This window comes from Cetorhinus maximus, chromosome 26, assembly GCF_964194155.1.
Source record: "Cetorhinus maximus chromosome 26, sCetMax3.hap1.1, whole genome shotgun sequence".
NCBI lineage: Eukaryota > Metazoa > Chordata > Chondrichthyes > Lamniformes > Cetorhinidae > Cetorhinus > Cetorhinus maximus.
Window position 1 is genome coordinate 28,734,805 of NC_135904.1, and position 17,640 is coordinate 28,752,444.

Sequence of the window (17,640 nt, forward strand, 5' to 3'; positions counted from 1 at the left end):
ACGGGAAGGCGGTGGGCGGGGACAGTGGCGGGTGCTCAGGTTAGGTTGCGGCGGCGGCGGCGGCCGGGGCGGTTTGCAGGAGTGCATTCGGCTGTCGCGGAGACAGGATGACCCGTGAGTAGCGGCAACGGCGGGGGGTGGTGGGAAAGAGAGAGCGCGTCCCTCCGCCCGGGGATGGATTAAGCCCGCGGCCTCGGAGCCGCTTCATCCGCCGGGGCTGAGGGGCGGGCCCCGCTGTGGCCGTCACTCCCGAGGACCAGCGCTCGGCCCAGGCTCCGATTAAGCGCCGGGAGGGGGGCGGGGGAGAGAGGCCTCCCCGCTTCGATCGGATGAGGAGGGGGCGGTTCGTTGGGCCGAGGATGAGGGCAGGACTCGATGTCCCCTTCCCGGGGCTGCGGCCGGGCCTTTTGCCCCTGCAGCCCGGGCCCTGCGTCTGTGACAGGCCCTGGGCGCCTCCCTCTGCCACGTCCGCACACGGGCAAAAAAAAAATCGGCTCAAAATAAATCATCCAGCAGCCCTTAAAGGGGCGGTGCGGGGTCCGGCTGGGGGAGATGGAGCCTCTGCTGCCCACAGCAACTGCGGGTTTGACCTCCGCCCTGACTGGAAACTGCGCCAACACTTTACATCCAGCAGTTGAGCTGCGAGCAGGAAAAGGCTGTTCTGCCCCTCCAGCCTGTTCCACCAACTTCCTTGCAAATTTATTCCTGGACATCTTTCTGACTAATTGGAAACAGCAGGAGTAGGTCACTTGCCCCCCCCCCCCCCCCCCCCAGCCTGCTCAGCTGTTCAGTTAGATGGGCGACTGATCTTTGAGCTCGTCTGCATCTCCCTGCACATTGCATAATTGCCACCTTATCCAATAATCTGTTGCTCGGTCCTTGAATATGCTCAATGATTGAGCATCCACGTCCTCTGGGGTGGAGATTCCCAAAGCTCCACAACCCTTTCAGTGAGTAGCTAATCTTATACTTCAGCTCCATATTCATTGTTGACAACTTTACCACATGTGAAGTCCATTGATCTCTGTTTTGAAAGCCCCCACCACCCCTGCAGCTTCTTTGAAGGGAAAGAAAGCTCCAGATTTTCTCTACCCTTGGGTGGGTGGGGGGTGCAGTGGGTGTGAGTGCTTCCTGATTTCCTTCTGCAATGGCCTAACTCTAATTTGATTGTTCCCCCATTAGAAGGACCAGGTTATCTATTCCCACCCTCTTGAATCCCTTTAATTTAAGCACCTTGATTAGACCAACCTTTCAATTTTGAGGATACTTGTCAAATTTATGCAATCATTTTTCATCATTTAATCCCTGACATTCTTGTGAATCTGCATTGAACAGCTAAATCCAATGCAATCAGTCTTGACTTGTAAGTCTGGGTTAGGGCAAGCATCATCTAAAGTTCAAAATAAATGACTTTCAAGTGCAGATCTATGCAGGACAAGTTCCACCCCCGTTCGAAAACTTGTAATTCTTGTTGGTCTCTCTAGTGATGGCTTTTTTGCTACAAAAGAATCATGATAGCGCAGAAGGAGGCCATTTGACCTGTCATGTCTGCATTGGCTCTGAGCAATTCCCTTAATGCCATTCTCCTGCCTTCTCACCACAACCCTGCACATTCTTCCTGTTCAGATAACAGTCTAATTCTCTTTTTTGACTGCTTCAGTTGAACTTGCACACTTGGTGAGTGTTTGTACTTTTTTGTTGTTAGATAACTTGCAGTCTTGCTTGGAGACTGGAGTATGTTTATGGTGCTAAATCTATCGCTTTTGAAAGACCTCGGGTATGCCTTTATAGGGACAATAGTTTGAAATAGTGATAAATGTGTTATTGTAACTGGCTGTAAATTGATGCAGTCAACAACTGCAAGAATCCTCAAGTGTCAGGCCAGTCCTGTGCTGCAAAGAATAGACAAGTCTAGTTCTGGGAGACCCAGTTAAGGAATCCTGAACCTGGGCCTGTCAATAGACATGTACTTGATTAATCAGAATTCTTTAAACTGTAAACACTGCTTGCCCTAACCCACACCTGTGGGTTAGATTGTTGGTGCTCGATTTAATTGCGCAATAGAAAGCTATAAATTCCGATCGCATGCCAAAAAAGTATCTCATTTAATGAAAAATTGTGATTTGCATTGCTGGGCACGAGGCATCCAATACCCACATGTAACAGTATTTATATACAACTTTAGATTTAAACACAGTGTATTCCAAGTTGTAAAAGACAGTGAAAATTTGAAGAGCAAAGTGGGATTATCTTTATATGTAAAACAACATTTTTGCTATGTTCTAACTGATTAGTTTCAAACTTGAATCCAGCCATTCCCATTCATATTTCTGTCAATTGCTGCTGGTAGCTTCAACTATTTGAGCAGGTGGGGAGCATTTTTATACAGCTGCAACCTCTGGGTAGCTGTAATGCCACCAAATCAGACAACGTTATCCATGGTAGCCGGCTGCATGAGCTATACTTGAAGCTATGTTGCTTTCTGAAGGTGTGCTTTGTTCCTTTATGGTTTTCATGATTGGTTTTGCTTCATTGAATTGGGTGCATTATCCAAATACTCACTTCTCCTAATCTGCATTTGTGCCACTGGATTATGTGCTGAGTTAGCAGAGCGTGGGAAGCAGAGCCAGATTTTGAGAACGGGTGTTCTCTGAATCCATTTGAATTTCCCGGTTTCAGAAAAGCATCCAATCCAACTGAGTATGGGGAAAGAACACTTCGTAATATGATTCTTAAAGCTCCTTTTGAGAAGACTCATTGAGCTTTTTTTTTTAGAATGAATGCCAGTCTAGTTTGGAATAGGCTTGTTTGTTTATATTCACAATCAAAAAAAAATGTAATAGAAATTTGATTGTAAAAATGCCTAAAAACTAAAAGTTTGTTGAACACTGAACCATCATTTGGAAATTTTCCAACTTGCCATCTAGTTTTGACCCATCCAAGGTATTTGAAATAAAGATATTAATGCTTCAATATAAGCATCATTAAAATGAAAGCCACCTTTTGCCATGAAGACATTTCCATAGCTACTCATCTGTAGATCATTTAAGTTTAGCTCCTGGCCCCACTTCAGTTTCTGGAATTGTCATTATGGCTCTGCAATAGTAATTAATAATTCTTCCATCTACAAATACCACATTAGGAAGTCTATGTAAGATTGTTTCCTCAAAGCCTTCCAGACTATTAGGCTGTGTTTTTCTGATGGGGCAGGTACTTCAATGTCTTTTGTACTTGGCCAATCTTTCTAAAAATGTATCATTGATAACTTGATGCGTGCTTCCACTTTATTTATCTTTCTTGTAATTTTCAGTTTCAGCATGAACAGAACTATACAGCAGTTAGTGTTATCCTTTTGGAGGTAGATGAATGATAGTGATGGACAAGCCCACATGACACTTAGTGCATTATACCAAAATAAAAAGGCAGTATAATCCTGTGGGTTGTCACCCTATTTGCAGCACATGGAAAGCTGTAGGTTGTGTTAGGAAACTTGTTATCTTTGTACTACCTAACCTAGCAATCTTTTAAAAAGAACACTTATGGCCAAATGTTACCTTTTGAAATTTGTTTTGAAGTTGAATCTCTGGACTTCGTGTTTTATAAAATCCAATTGTATAGAAATTAATGGGGCTGCTTAAGCTTTTTCTGCGACTGACTACAAATCATCAGCATATTTTTCAATTGCTTTTTATCTTGTTTTTCTCTAAATCCTTTCTTCCCTGGTTTAATGTATGTCATATAGGTTTGTTTTGTTTATCTTGCTCACAAAACAAAATAATATTCCTGTGAGGTCTCGATCCTTGTGAATTTATAAGTGGTCTTAGACCCCAGTTTCTGATCTGAGCCCAGTGATGATAGGAACTTTTGGTGTATTTCATAAGCCCCATTTTAGTTTATTAAAGTATAGAATCAGATTTGGATGATAAACTAATGAAGTTTATTAAATTGTCTTTGCTTTTTAAATGAAGAATTGCAGTAGTTTGAATCTCTTGTGCTCAAAATAACTGACTCTTTGATAATTAGTAAAACAGGACCTGGAATAGCCGCAGGAGATTCCTTGATTTTGTCACATGGATTACAACTGATTTTCTCTTGATAGCCTTGAGCGTGGGAGCATGTTTCCTGACGGCGATGCCTGATGCTCCTTTGCTTTAGTTTCAACTGCACTTCAATCATAAAATGTCAGAAGGCAGCTTAACTGCTTTTAATACGTATGCTTAGATACAAGGGCCTGGAGATTCCTCCTTCCACCCAGCCCAAAAGCTGCAACTTGTTTTGTGGATGCCGCTATCCACTCAATCTTGTTAGAATACATCCAAACTCAAAATGGGTATAAATTGGCATAAATCTTTAGAAACAGTTAAGACCCTGTCTATTTCTTGAGAACAAAATTTAAAGTTTTATCCTTAACTATTAGGTAGCATTTTGAAGGACCTGCAATCAAGGCAGCTTTTCAATTCCAATTTCAATGTGACTTAACCGCTGTTAAAAATACAGAAGAGGGAATACTTTACTTAAAAGCTTAAATTAAAAGTCAGATAAATGTTTGTTTCTATGGCTGAAAATCTAGTTGAAATCACAGAATTGTTACGTTGGATGATTAATTAAATACAAACAATGCCCTTTTGAATGCCTCAATTGAACCTCCTCCACCACACTTCCAGGCAGTGCATTCCAACCCGAAATACTTGCTGTGTGAAAAAGTTCTTTTCTCACCTCGCATTTGCTTCTTTTGCAAAACACCTTAAAACTGTGCCCTCTGGTTCTCGACCCATTTACGAACAGGAACAGTTTCTCCCTATCTACTCTGTCTAGGCCCATCGTTATTTTGAAAACTTCTAACAAGTCTCCTCTTGGCCTTCTCTCCATGGAAAACAGTCTCAACTTCTCCAATCCTTCCTCATAACTGAAGTGTCTCATCCCTGGAACCATTCTCGTAAGCCTCCTGCACTTTCTCCAATGCGTTCGCATCCTTCCTATAGTGTGGTGCCCAGAACTGTACACAATACTCCAGCTGAGGTCTAACCGGTGTCTTATGTAAGTTCATCATAACCTCTCTGCTCTTGTACTTTATGCCCCTATTAATGAAGCCTAGAATACTGTATGCTTTAGAAACAGTTCTCACTACCTGTCCTGCCACCTTTAATGAATTATGTACCTATACTCCCAGGTCTCTCTGCTCCTGCATACCCTTTAGAATAGTATCTTTTATTTTATACTGTCTCTCTATGTTCTTGTACCAAAGTGTATCACCTCACACTTCTGAGCTTTGAACTTCATCTGCCACCCAACTGCTCCCTCTACCAATGTGTCAATGTCCTTTTGAAGTTCACGCTGTCCTCCTTACAATTCTCCCAAGTTTTGTGTCACCCACAAACTTTGAAATTATCCTCTGCACACCAAGATCTAGATCATTTCTGTACATCAGGAAAAGCAAGGGTCTCAATATCAACCCCTGGGGGACTCTACTACAAACTTTGTTCCAGCCCGAAAAATACCCATTAACCATTACCCTGTTTCCTATCCCTTAGCCAATTTCGTATCCACATTGCTACTGTCCCTTTTACTCTAAGACCTATAGCTTTCCTCAAGCCTGTTGTGTGGCACTATCGAACGCCTTTTGGAAGTCCATCTACACCCCATTAATGGCCTTGCCCTCATCAACCATCTCTGTTACCTCTTCAAAAAACAAGTTAGTCAGACATGATTTTCCTTTAATAAATCCATGCTGACTCTTCTGAACCCCAATCCGTATTTTTTCATGTGATGATGATTCTATCCTGAATAATTGTTTCTAGAAGTTTCCCCACCACCGAAGTTAAACTGACTGGTCTGTAATTGCAGGGCAGATCTTTACGCCCTTGTTCAAAAAAAGGTAATGTTTGCAATTCTCCAGTCCTTTGGCACCTCCCCTGAATCCAGGGAACATTGAAAGATTATTGCCAGTGCTTCTGCAATTTCAACTCTCGCTTCCTTCAATGTTCTTGGATGCATCTCATCCGGTCCCAGTGCCTGGTCAACTTTTAAATACCAACAGCTTATTCAATGTCACCACCTTTATCAATTTTAAACCGTTCTAGTGACTGAGTTTCCTCTTCTGTCACCATGGCCTGGGCAGCATCTGCCTCGTAAGTAAAGACAGATGCAAAATATTCATTTAACACCTCAGCCATGCCTCTTGCCTCTGTGTAAATCCCCTTTTTGGTCCCTAATCAGCCCCACTCCTTCTTTTACCACCCTTTTACTATTGATATGCTTGTAGAATACTTTGGGACTTCCTTTTATATTAGCTGCCACATTTTTTTTTGTCATAATCCCTCTTTGCTTCTCGTATTCGCTTTTTCACATCCCTTCTGAACCTTCTGTATTCAGCTTAGTTCTCAGTTGTATTTGCTATCTGACACCTGTCGTAAGCGCACATTTTCTTCTTTAACTTAACTTCTATCTCCTTTGTCATTCAGGGAGCTCTGGATTTGTTTGTCCTACCCTTCCCTTTTGAGGGAACATACCTTGACTCTGCCCAAACCATCTCCTGTTTGAAGGTAGCCCATTGTTCAGCTACTGTTTTTCCAGTCAAACTTTGGTTCCAGCCTAACCAACCCAGCTCCGTTCTTGCCCCATTGAAGCCCGCTCTATGCCAGTTGATTATTCTTACTCTGGATTGACCAATATCCTTTCCACTGTCATCCTAAACCTTATGATAAATTGATGATTGACTCTAAATGTTCTCCCACTGTCACTTGATCTACTTGGCCCACCTCATTCCCAAGAACCAGGTCTAGCAGTGCCTCCTTTTTTTGCTGGACTGTACACATACTACACAGAAATTCTCCTGAACACAATCTAGGAACGCTTTTCACTCTGCCCCTTACACTACCACTATCCAGTCTATATGTGGGTAATTAAAGTCCCCCATTATAACTACTCTATGATGTTTACACCTCTCTGTAATTTCTTTGCAGATTTGTTCCTCTATCTTTCCCACTGCTGGTCTATCTATTACACCGAGCAATGTAATTGCACCCTTCTTATTCCTTAGCTCTAGCCAAATCGATTCTGACCTTGAATCCTCTGAGACATCATCTTTCTCCAGTACTGCAATACTCTCCTTAACCAAAAACACCCAAAAGCCAAAAATGTTGAGACCCTCACCCCCTGACCAATTGATTTGAAAGAAGGAATGTTTTTGGACAGGGTTTGATGGATGGACATGAAAGATAGAGGAGACTTGGAGGAATTGCAGTTATCCCAAAATCTTCTTAGCCATAAAATTTATTTGCATCTAGATTGCACATCTGTGTATAAGTGCAGAGGAAACTCCAGCCAAGTTAACATATCCAAGTTTTCAAATAGGTCCTGTGGAATATTAGCTTCAACTAACCAAGTAATTTGTGATATCCATTTATCATTCAGTTGTAAGACCCCATCTGACTGCCTTGACCACTGACAGAATAAAGCTACTAACAAATCTTATCTGGTGGCAGTAACACAAACATCATTGCAGCAATCTATATATATCGGGAATGAAATTTTTAGTTCTACATTAAGAGTGAGAGTGGTAATTATTTTTCATTGCAGGATGGAAAACTGCCTTAACCAAAGCAGGTTGATTTCTTCTTTTTAAGAAGCAACACTATTAGAAAAGGGAAGATGTTACATCATTGAAGCGGAGTTCATTTTCTTCACAAGGAGGGAGCCCAATTATGTTGATGACTAAAATTTAAATGACATTAGAAAATGAAGCAAAATGGTTTTTTTTAAGTGGAGGCTAGCTTTGTGGGGATTTTTGAGCTGCTTAGTTTCTAATGAAAAGTCTGAATAAATGTACACCAAAAAAAAACCAAAACTGTCATATTCTGTATATTTGTAGTAAATTGTGCTCTGAGTATTTGACACTCTTTCCTATTAGCTTCCTAACTAACATTTCAAGCTCCAACTAACTGTGTATAAACTCATTAAATTCGAATGACAAACGTGGCCAAGGAACTTTCTGGGATGGGCATGTGATATAGTAGTGTTGTTGCAGTGATTTGAATCCTTGCTTTTAAACAATCCACAATCGCCTCACTGAGGTAACTTTTACCAGTTGGCATCATAGCAAAGTTTAATTGTGGCTTATTGGAAATGCCCTGAAGTTGAGAGAAGTAAGCAGAATCTGGACTCATTTGCATGTTTTTCCATTCAAATGAAAGCTTCATTATTAAATGTAGGTAACTCATCTAAGGAGTGTTGATGGGTGGAGGGGATGAAAATTAAAGTGGGTGAAGGGGTTTTCATCCATATACCATTAGGCTGTGTTCTGTGCACAAAATCTGGTTTTCAGTACTCTGGTGTTTATTCAGTAGCTGTGTGTGTGTATATGCGCTCATGCTCACTTCAAAGCATCACATACAAAGTGCGTCCTAACCTTTACGCCTCTTACTAGGTGACTTATATATCCATGATGGAAAGGGGGAAAAGGGCTGAAATTAGTTTTTCCTCCCCTCTTTCCTGCAGAAACTTCTGTATTCTTGACTGGATCAAAATCTTGGGCACGATTACAGTAGTTGCTTTTTAAAAAGGTCATTGCGATGCGGAAGACCTGATGAAATTGAGGGAGTCACCATTGACTTTTTTTCTTCCTAGGTGGTAATCAACGAGAACTTGCTCGTCAGAAAAATGCAAAAAAGTCAACTGAGCAAAGTAAACGGAAAAGAAAGGATGATGGTTTATCTGCTGCAGCCAGAAAGCAGAGGTAAACCAAACATAGCATCAACTGAATCCATAAACCAATACTCAAAACAGTCAAACAACTGATAATATGGAGTTAAAATCTTGCAACTCGGCAAGGAATAAAGTAGTTGTCAAGGAGAATGTTCATGAAAGCAGAACAATTAAATAATAAGCAATGCTGAAAAAGTACAGCAGATCTGTTGGCATCTGCAAGGTTAATAAAGTATGGATCCCCTGGCAAAACTAGACACAGATGGGGTTATATATAATTTTAAGGGAGAGAATAGTTTGTGTTGGACTGCTATCACAAAGAACCAGTTGATGGGTTTGATCAATTGTAAATGGTTTCTATAAAGCTACAGATTTCTGGATGATTGAATATCTGTATTGTACTAGGATTAGTTGTGGAGTAGCCTCATTCAGTTGACATGAACTGCTGGAAATACTTTTGTATCCCCAGAGCACAGTCCCAAAGAGAGCTCACTTTACTACCAGCATTAGTTTCTGTACATGTAAACTCTAAATTTATGTTACTGCCCCAGTTATAATTGCCGGTCATTCGTTCTATTGTGCATAATACAGGATGAAAGATTCTATAAAAGATTATCCAGGCATATAGTCGAGTAAAGTGTGTTGGGAAATGTGATGTGATGGTTTACAATTTGTATTCTTGCAGGGATGCTGAAATAATGCAGCAGAAACAAAACGCAAATAAAACTTCTGCAGCACCTGCGGGAGCTAATGCAGGAACTTCAGACTAAGGCCCGCACCTGTGGTACTCTGCCTAACTTTCCTGGATGGGTACATCTAACGAGCAACGCGGCTTTATCTTCAAAATATTGAACATATTTAAAACATTGGGTTCCGATACTTCAGAAAATTGCATTGTTGTATCTTTCCTATGGAATTATGCCATGTTTAATGCAAAGGAAGGTGTCTTGCTTGTAGATTTGGTACTGATGCAGTATTAGACCTTGTACTGTAAAGGTGCATTTCCTGCATGAGCATAACTCACAAGGTATTTCCAGTATAAGCAGAAAATATGCTTGCATTTGGATTTGTGACCAGCCTTGTATTTTTGTATCAACGCTAACCCTTTAAATTCTGTTTTAATAAAGACAGCATTTAAGTTGACAAAGCTGGGTTTAGCTGCTTGTCTTTAAGTTGCCACTAAAGCTTTGCCATTCTTGAAGCATCTTTATTCTGCCTCGGTGATCCAAATGTGGAAGGAAACCAGACAGTTTTTAGCATGCTTGAATCAAGTTTGATGTTTTCTGGTGCGGTAGGTATTACAAAAGGTTGAAGTGCTTTAGTATTTTGTGGGCATTTGCCACTGCCTTTCAATTAGATGGTGTGCACATTGAATAATTCTGCTTTGTGTGCCTCAATTACAAATTGAATCTTTCTGTGCTAGGGCAAAATTGGCTTTAAATGTGTAGTGAGGGCAGTTGGAGCAAAGAAAGGAAATGTGTACAGAAACCTTGTTCACAAAATGTGAGATTTGCAGACACAGTGAAACTTCCTTTGCATAAGGGTTTAAGACATTTAGTGGCAATTGCCACTTTATGGTTCACAGTTCTACCAGCAGTACTAGAAAAACCAGGGAAGATAACAACTAGGTAGTTATTTGGATTGATATAACTGACTTGTTGCCTGAGGTGAGATGTGGGTTTGGCACATTATGCCGGCTTGATGTAACAATACTTTTAAAGACTGGGGAAATGTTGGTTGTTTAGACTGGAAAAGAGACAACAGAGAATGTTAAATTAAGTGAGACAAAGGCGGGGTCACAGGTCCAAACTAACAGGACAGCTATTGGGGAAGTGTTCACAAATGATTGACCTATGGATAAAACTAATAATTCTAGACCATAATGGAGGGAAAAATGGTGAAAGAATTTAAAAATAATCGGATAATACAAGGTTGGAGAAGCTATAGAATTTTGCTGGTTGGATGAACTTAAATGGGCTGAATGGGCACCTTTTTTATATGTAACTGGTTATTCACCTCCAATTTATCTATGTTGCATCAATTGTGATTTTCTCTGCTTTAACAGGTGCAAGGATTAAAATTTACATGCACATAGTTAAATGAATCTTATGTGGACTGGTTTTAGTTTTTAAGTGGCCATGTGTAGAATTAGAACCTGAAGAACCAGTTCAAATTTCAATTTGACTTATTCCTCTCAAACATACCTGATTCTCATGTTATGCCCTACATGGTATAAGCATCACTATTATAAAAGTGAATTTGATGCAGTATCATGAATGACCTAGTTCTGTTTCGTATTTCTCCTGTACAATCCTTTTGCTGAATTTAGGCCTGTGTTAATAGGGCAGGAAGTTGATGTAGGGTGGTATTTTCTTCAATCTAGGCTAATTATTACCTGTTATCCCTGAAAATGTTTTTGAGGCCCTGCATGGTTAATGACCCAAAATTGCTGAGATGCTGATGCTTTGCTTGCTTAAGTGCAAAATGAATACTGTAAATGGAATTGGGTGAATTCCTGAAGCATGTCACAAGCCAAAACCAAAAAATACACATTGTAGTTTAGATCAGCCTTTTGCTAAGCTGGCTGAAGATACTGAAGAATGCATGTGGTCAATGGTGACAGAACCCTTGGATTTTGAAGGGTGGTCGGGTGTTGGTGATGGAGATCCATCTGCTTTAACAATTGCTTTGGCCCAAGAATTTCAATTAGTATTCTCCTCTTCCTTGCTGTTCTGGCAGTGACTTGACAAAAACCTTGCTCATTTCCAAGGCTCTTTTTAAAAACTTATCTGTTTTTATTTTAAAACTTTTTAATTAAATTCCCTTTGCCTGCTGCTATTTTGCCTGTGGCCTTTACAAGGGTTTACAATGCCCATCCGGGTGAGATCCTTATTAAATATGCAAATCAGGGACCTACAATCATAAATAGGACCCAATTAATTTTGAAGCACAAATTGTCCTAAGCATTGATCCTCAAAGGGAGTGCTAGATGTTACTCAAAACAATCCAGAAAAGACTTTTGTGCCAGGAGAAGCAGAATTGGCAAGCTGCAGCCTGTAACTTGCTCGTGAACAGGAATTGTGGCCCAGGCACCTCTGCAAAACCAAGCAACCACACTCAACCCATCTGTTCTGGTTAAATGGATCATAGTTTGTAAAATCCTTAAGTCACACTGTTTCCGGAACACGTTAAGATTAATTTTGACTGCAGTTGTTGCACATTTTAGGTGGGTGTTCGCTCAGCAATTTGTTTTAATGTAATTGGCCATTGTTTTAAATGGACAGAATACAGTGTTCAAGGATGTTGCTTCAAAAGAATGCAAAAATGATACTGCATCTTAGTTTGTCAGAATTGAGTCACTGCTCCTCCTGTTGAAAGCTATTGATTCAGCTACAGGTTTAATAGGAGGGGGGAGTTAGTTACAGGAAAATAACCTGTTATGTGAGGAGCAGGTTGAAATTTGAGCCAAAAGAAGCTATTGGGCTATAAACAGCCCAGCAGATTAGTGTATTCCTCACCTTTTGTGACCACTTTCATCTAGACCCTGGAATCTGACATTTCCTCCCTAACCTCCTTTGTCTCACCATCTCTCTTCCAAGATTTTACTTACTCATTTGCTCAAGCTGGATGTAATTGTTTTTAAACTTCTGAAGCACCTTGGGCTGTTTCACTACTTTTAAAATATGGTAAATAAATGCAGGTTGTTTCTTGTAAGCCTCACTTTTTTGTTCATCCAAATTTCATCCTCTGCATTGCTGCAAATCCACCCACTCTTAACATAATGCTATAATTGGCTTAATTAGTCTTTTAAATTCCAAAATTTGCTTGGTCACATCAAAATGGAATTCTAACACTTGTATTTTCCAAACAACTTTTAAAGTGGCCTGTTGTATATGGAACAGAACTTCAGTGTACACTGGGTGATTTCAATTTAACTCAATTTTTTTGCATTAAAACAAAATCCAAACTCGTACCTTTTAACGTGAGTGTTAAATACTCGTCTGAAAAGTTCTGATTGAAAATGACCACAAACTGTTAATGAAACATGTCATTTTATCATTATGAAACATAGCTTTCAATCCTGTGAATAAATTGAAGAGTATGATCGACTAGACATTTATCACTAGTTATGTAGATGAGAAATCCCTATGAGTTTTTTAATTCATTCACAGGATGTGCGCATTACTGGCAAGGCCAGCTTTAATTACCTATTCCTAATTGCCCCTGAAGATGGTGGTGAGTTGTGTAGGAACACCCACAGTGCTGTTAAGGAGTGTTCCAGGATTTTGACCAAGTGACATTGAAGAAACACTCATATATTTCCAAGTCAGGATAACTGGTGACTTGGAGGGGAACTTGTAGGTGGTGGCATTCCCATGTGTCTGCTGCCCTGTTCTTCATGGCAGAAGTGGGTTTCGAAGGTACTGTTGAATGATCCTTGATGAGCTGCTGTACTGCATCTTGTAGATGGTACACTTTACTGCCTGTGGTGGATGATGTGCCAATCAAGTAAGTCGCTTTGTCATGGATGGTGCTCAGCTTCTTGATTGTTGTTAGAGCTGCACTCATCCATGCAAGTGCAAAGTATTCTATCACACTTTGGACTTGTCCCTTGTAGATAGTGGAGAGAATTTGGGGAGTCAGGAGGTGAGTCACTCACTGCAGAGTTCCCAGTCTTGCTGACCACCTCTTGTAGCCACAGTATATGGCTGGTCCAGTTAAGTTCTCTTGATAGTAACCCCCACTGTGTTGATGGTGGGGGATTCTTTTATGATAATGTCATTGAACGTCAAGTGGAGATAACTTGTCACCCTCTGTTTAAAACTGAGGTTATAGTATTTTTGATGTTACCCCAAGTCAAGACCGCAATCGTATCTATGCGCACTTTAATGTGCGAGGGTGAAAAGAGACTTGACCAGTATCTAGATTTGTGGACAAATTAAGCTTTGCTCCTCGAATCATACCTCGGCAGTAGCTTCTTGCTACAACTTACTGGTAAGTCAAAACCATGTTGAAGATATGGTCACTTAAGTGACAGAATTTTCTGAAGCACTAAAGCTTGTTGATGCTCTGTTTTGCCACCAGCCCACCTATCTTGTACTCCAATTTGGAGTAAAGTGAGCAAAAGGATTTCTGATTATACATACACTTCTCATGCAGGTGCATATCTTGTCAATACATGTATAAAGTAGCGTTCAATAATTTTGTGCTTGTACCTAATTTTGTAATATTGAATGCTTGTAGATGGAGACTTTATTGGAATTGTGACCACTGAGTGTGTCATTTCCTAGGTGATCCATTTTTTAAAAAAAATTGGTTCATTGATTCTCTCTAACTCGCACTTGCCAATGCAAGGATCTTTAACTATGTCTGGCCAAGGTGATTCAAGTTCACATTTTTACACAACCACCATCTTGTTTTCAGTAAAAATGATGGAAGTGTCATAAAATCACCAATTTGACTTTTGGTCTGTTTGATTCTTCTAAGTTGATGAATAGTGTACCAGTGACTGTTGCTAACTTTGAGTCTATAATACAAGACCATTGATACCTGTGAATTGACTTTGCTTTATTGATATAAAGCAAGAATTGAAACCATGCATTCTTTCATTTATTCTATGAACTTTTTAATGTAAGCAAATCAATTAATTATTGAAGTCAGTTTCCTGCAATCTTTTAGTGGGGAATTGAACAAGTTCCTGAGAGGGACCATCTCTAGTTACAGCAATTAGTTGTGGGGAAGCCAGGATTACTAACACATAAATTACTGTGGTCTCCTGGAACTTATGGCTCCAAAGGTCACAGAAATTTTTGAATTGGTGCCTTTTTTTCTTTGGGATTGGGAGCTGGCTAGATGATATCTTTCTCGTATATTAAAGTTTTTGATTTGTTTTCCACTAGAAGAACTGCCAGGACAACTTGTAGCAGCAAAGAGGCTGTGAGCTAATCCATTAAGTCAATGGCATGCTTCACACACATTCTCTCATATTCTCTCTCCCTCACACACATTTGCATCCTGGTGTTTCACTACTTTGTTTTTGAGGGAAGGAAACCATAAAATACAAACTTTTTAATCCATTTTAACTGAGTTGCTGTCTTGATTTGTGTGTAAGGTGTGTGTATATTGAATAATGGTGTCCATTTTGAATAAAATAACTTTAAAAAGCACTTTGGAATAGTCATTTTGTGCTAGCTTTTCTCATCTGCAGATGACCTGAAACCAAGTGGAGGTTAATCTATCTTTCAACAGGTGGGAGAAAATTAGTTTATGGCCTCAAGATGACCTATTTTCGCCACTTTACAGGGAGCAATATGGAAAACTGCCTAGGTATGTCCTGTATGCAAAAAGCAGGACAAATCCAACCTGGCCAATTACCGTCCCATCAGTCTGCTCTCCATCAGTGAAGTGATGGGGTCATCAACAGTGCTATGAAGTGGCTCTTCGCAATAACTTGCTCACTGACTCTGGGTGCAGCCAGGCCTTGATTGCAGCCTTGGTTCAAACATGGGTAAAAGAGCTGAACTCCAGAGGTGAGGTGAGAGAGACATCAAGGATGGTCAATGGGAATCAGGGGAAAACTCTCCACTGGTTTGAGTCATACCTAACACAAAGGAAGGTGGTTATTGGAGGTCAGTCATCTCAGTTCCAGGAATTCCTCAGGGCAGTGTCCTAGGCCCAACCTTCCATCATATGGTCAGAAGTGGGAATGTGCAATCATCAGCAAACCATGGTCACCATTTGTGATGACTCAGTTACTGAAGCAGTCCATGTCCAAATGCAGCAAGGCTTGGGCTAACAAGTGGTGAGTAACATTCATGCCAGACAATGACCATCTCCAACAATAGAGAATCTAACCATTGCTGCTTGACATTCAATGGCAATAGCATTACCATCACTGAAACCTGCACTATCAACATCCTGGGTGTTGCCATTGACCAGAAACTAAACTGGACTAGCCATGGCTACGAGAGCAGGTCAGAGGCTAGGAACCCTGTGGCGAGTAACTCACCCGACTCTCAAGCCTGACAACCATCTACAAGGCACAAGTCAGGACTGTGATGGAACACTCTCCACTTGCCTGGATGAGTGCAGCTCCAACAACACTCAAGCTTGACACCATCCAGCACAAAGCAGCCTGTTTGATACTTCATCTACAAACATTCACCCTCCACCACCGACACACACTGCTGCTACTGTGTATCATCTAGAAGTTGCGCTGCAGGAACTCACCAAGCCTCCTTGGATAGCACCTTCAAAACCCATGAGCACTACCAACTTGAAGGACAAAGCAGGTGCATGGGAACACCACCGCCTGGAAGTTCCCCTCCAAGCTAGCATCCGACTTGGAAATATATTGCTGTTCCTTCACTGTCGCTGGGTAAAAATCCTGGTATTCTCTCACTAACAGTGAGTGCACCTACACCATGTGACTGCGGTGGTTCAAGAAGTCAACTCTCCGTCTCAGGAGAAATTAGGGATGGGCAATAAATGCTGGCCTAGCCAGCAACACCAATGTCACATTAAATAAATGAATTTTAAAAGAAAGCTAGCAACTGAAGCATACCAGTGCTCCAAATCTCAATAGCTGGCCACACAGGTGTCAGTGTAACTTTTACATAAAGATATGAGAATCAATATTTTAAGAACTGAATTGGCTGACGTGATATATGAATTAAGCAGCTGTCTGAGTTGTGGATTAGACGATCTTTATGACATGTGATGTCAATTCAACATCGCATTTGGAATCCAGGTGGCGCATTCACCACTTTTGAATTCCACAGGAATGCTTTGTGCATTTGTCCTGTTACAAAAAGCAGCCTACTCACTTGTAATATTTAATTATCCTAATGCAATGCAGTTAAAATGTGAGACAATGAATGCAGCAAGCCTAGACCATCATCTCCTTGTTTTTTCGGAAACTTAATGTTCTGCTTTTCATTCTGTTTTCTGAGTTTGTTTCCACGAGAGGGGAATCTAGTGTATAAATGACCCCCTTGTGCCTGTTTATGGATTCTGTTCATAATGGTATAATGTGTGAAAGATTGGTAATTGAACAGTTGCTTACAGAATTCCAATGGAGATTGAGTTGTTACAGGGGCCTGCCAGGAGAGGCTGGACTAACGAACTCTGATCACCAGTGTATACGTTGTAAATTACAGATTGTGCCATTTTGTATTTGCCTATTCCTGCTGTAAATGGCTTCATAGAATCATGGATTATTATAGCACAGGAGGCTGCCTATTAGCCTCTTGATTCCATGGCAGATGCTGTCAAGAACAACCTAGCTAGGGCTGCTGGCCTGCCTTTTTCACATATTCGTGTAGTTTTTTTAACGTTCAGATGCTTATCCAATTCTCATTTTGAAAGCCACAGTTGAATCTGCCTCCACGACCCTCTCGGGCAGTCCGTTCCAGATCATAACAACATACGTTTTTTAAAAAAAAATTCTCATCACTTTGACAAAAGAACCAAATCGGTCTTCAATCTGTGTGTGTGCTCCCACTCATGTTCTCCATGGTGAACAATAGCGTTTTCACTACTTAGCAATTGATAAGGTGCAGGCCTGCCTGATTCTATGTCTCAGTTGGCTGTAGACAACACAAGACAAATGCAACCACTGTCTGACTGTGATATTCATGGATTTATAGGGAAGCCTGTACCGTGATCAGTACTGCCTCTGCTGTATCTGGACTTAATAGGAGGACCGTCAAACAAACGCTAGTGTCCTTGAAGCTAAGCTGCACAAGCATTCAGGCAAATCTCCTGCAACATCAACTTTGATGGACTGGACACTGTCACTGGCTGGCTGAAAAGCATCTTCTTCCACCAAGTCCTGTTTTCTCAACTCTCAAATGGCCAGTGTTCCAGGGGAGGACAAAGAAAATGCTTCAAAGACACAAGATTGGGAGGAGCTTGTTACCAATCCTTCAAAATGGT

General features: G+C 40.8%; 1 protein-coding gene across 1 annotated transcript; it reads left to right on the top strand.

Annotated features, from left to right (window-relative positions):
- The first annotated feature begins 8 nt into the window (after positions 1-8).
- On the top strand, positions 9-14,870 carry LOC144668402 (small EDRK-rich factor 2-like). Its single transcript, XM_078530411.1, has 3 exons — positions 9-114; positions 8,626-8,734; positions 9,389-14,870. Exons 1-3 carry the CDS (start codon positions 108-110, stop codon positions 9,471-9,473), a joined length of 201 nt encoding a protein of 66 aa, XP_078386537.1. The 5' UTR covers positions 9-107; the 3' UTR covers positions 9,474-14,870.
- Positions 14,871-17,640: the final 2,770 nt, after the last annotated feature.

Bases quoted from the DNA above. Each gene is read 5' to 3' on its own strand.
- LOC144668402 (XM_078530411.1), top strand. The intron at 8,735-9,388 runs GTAAACCAAACA...GTATTCTTGCAG, and splicing joins GCTGCAGCCAGAAAGCAGAG to GGATGCTGAAATAATGCAGC.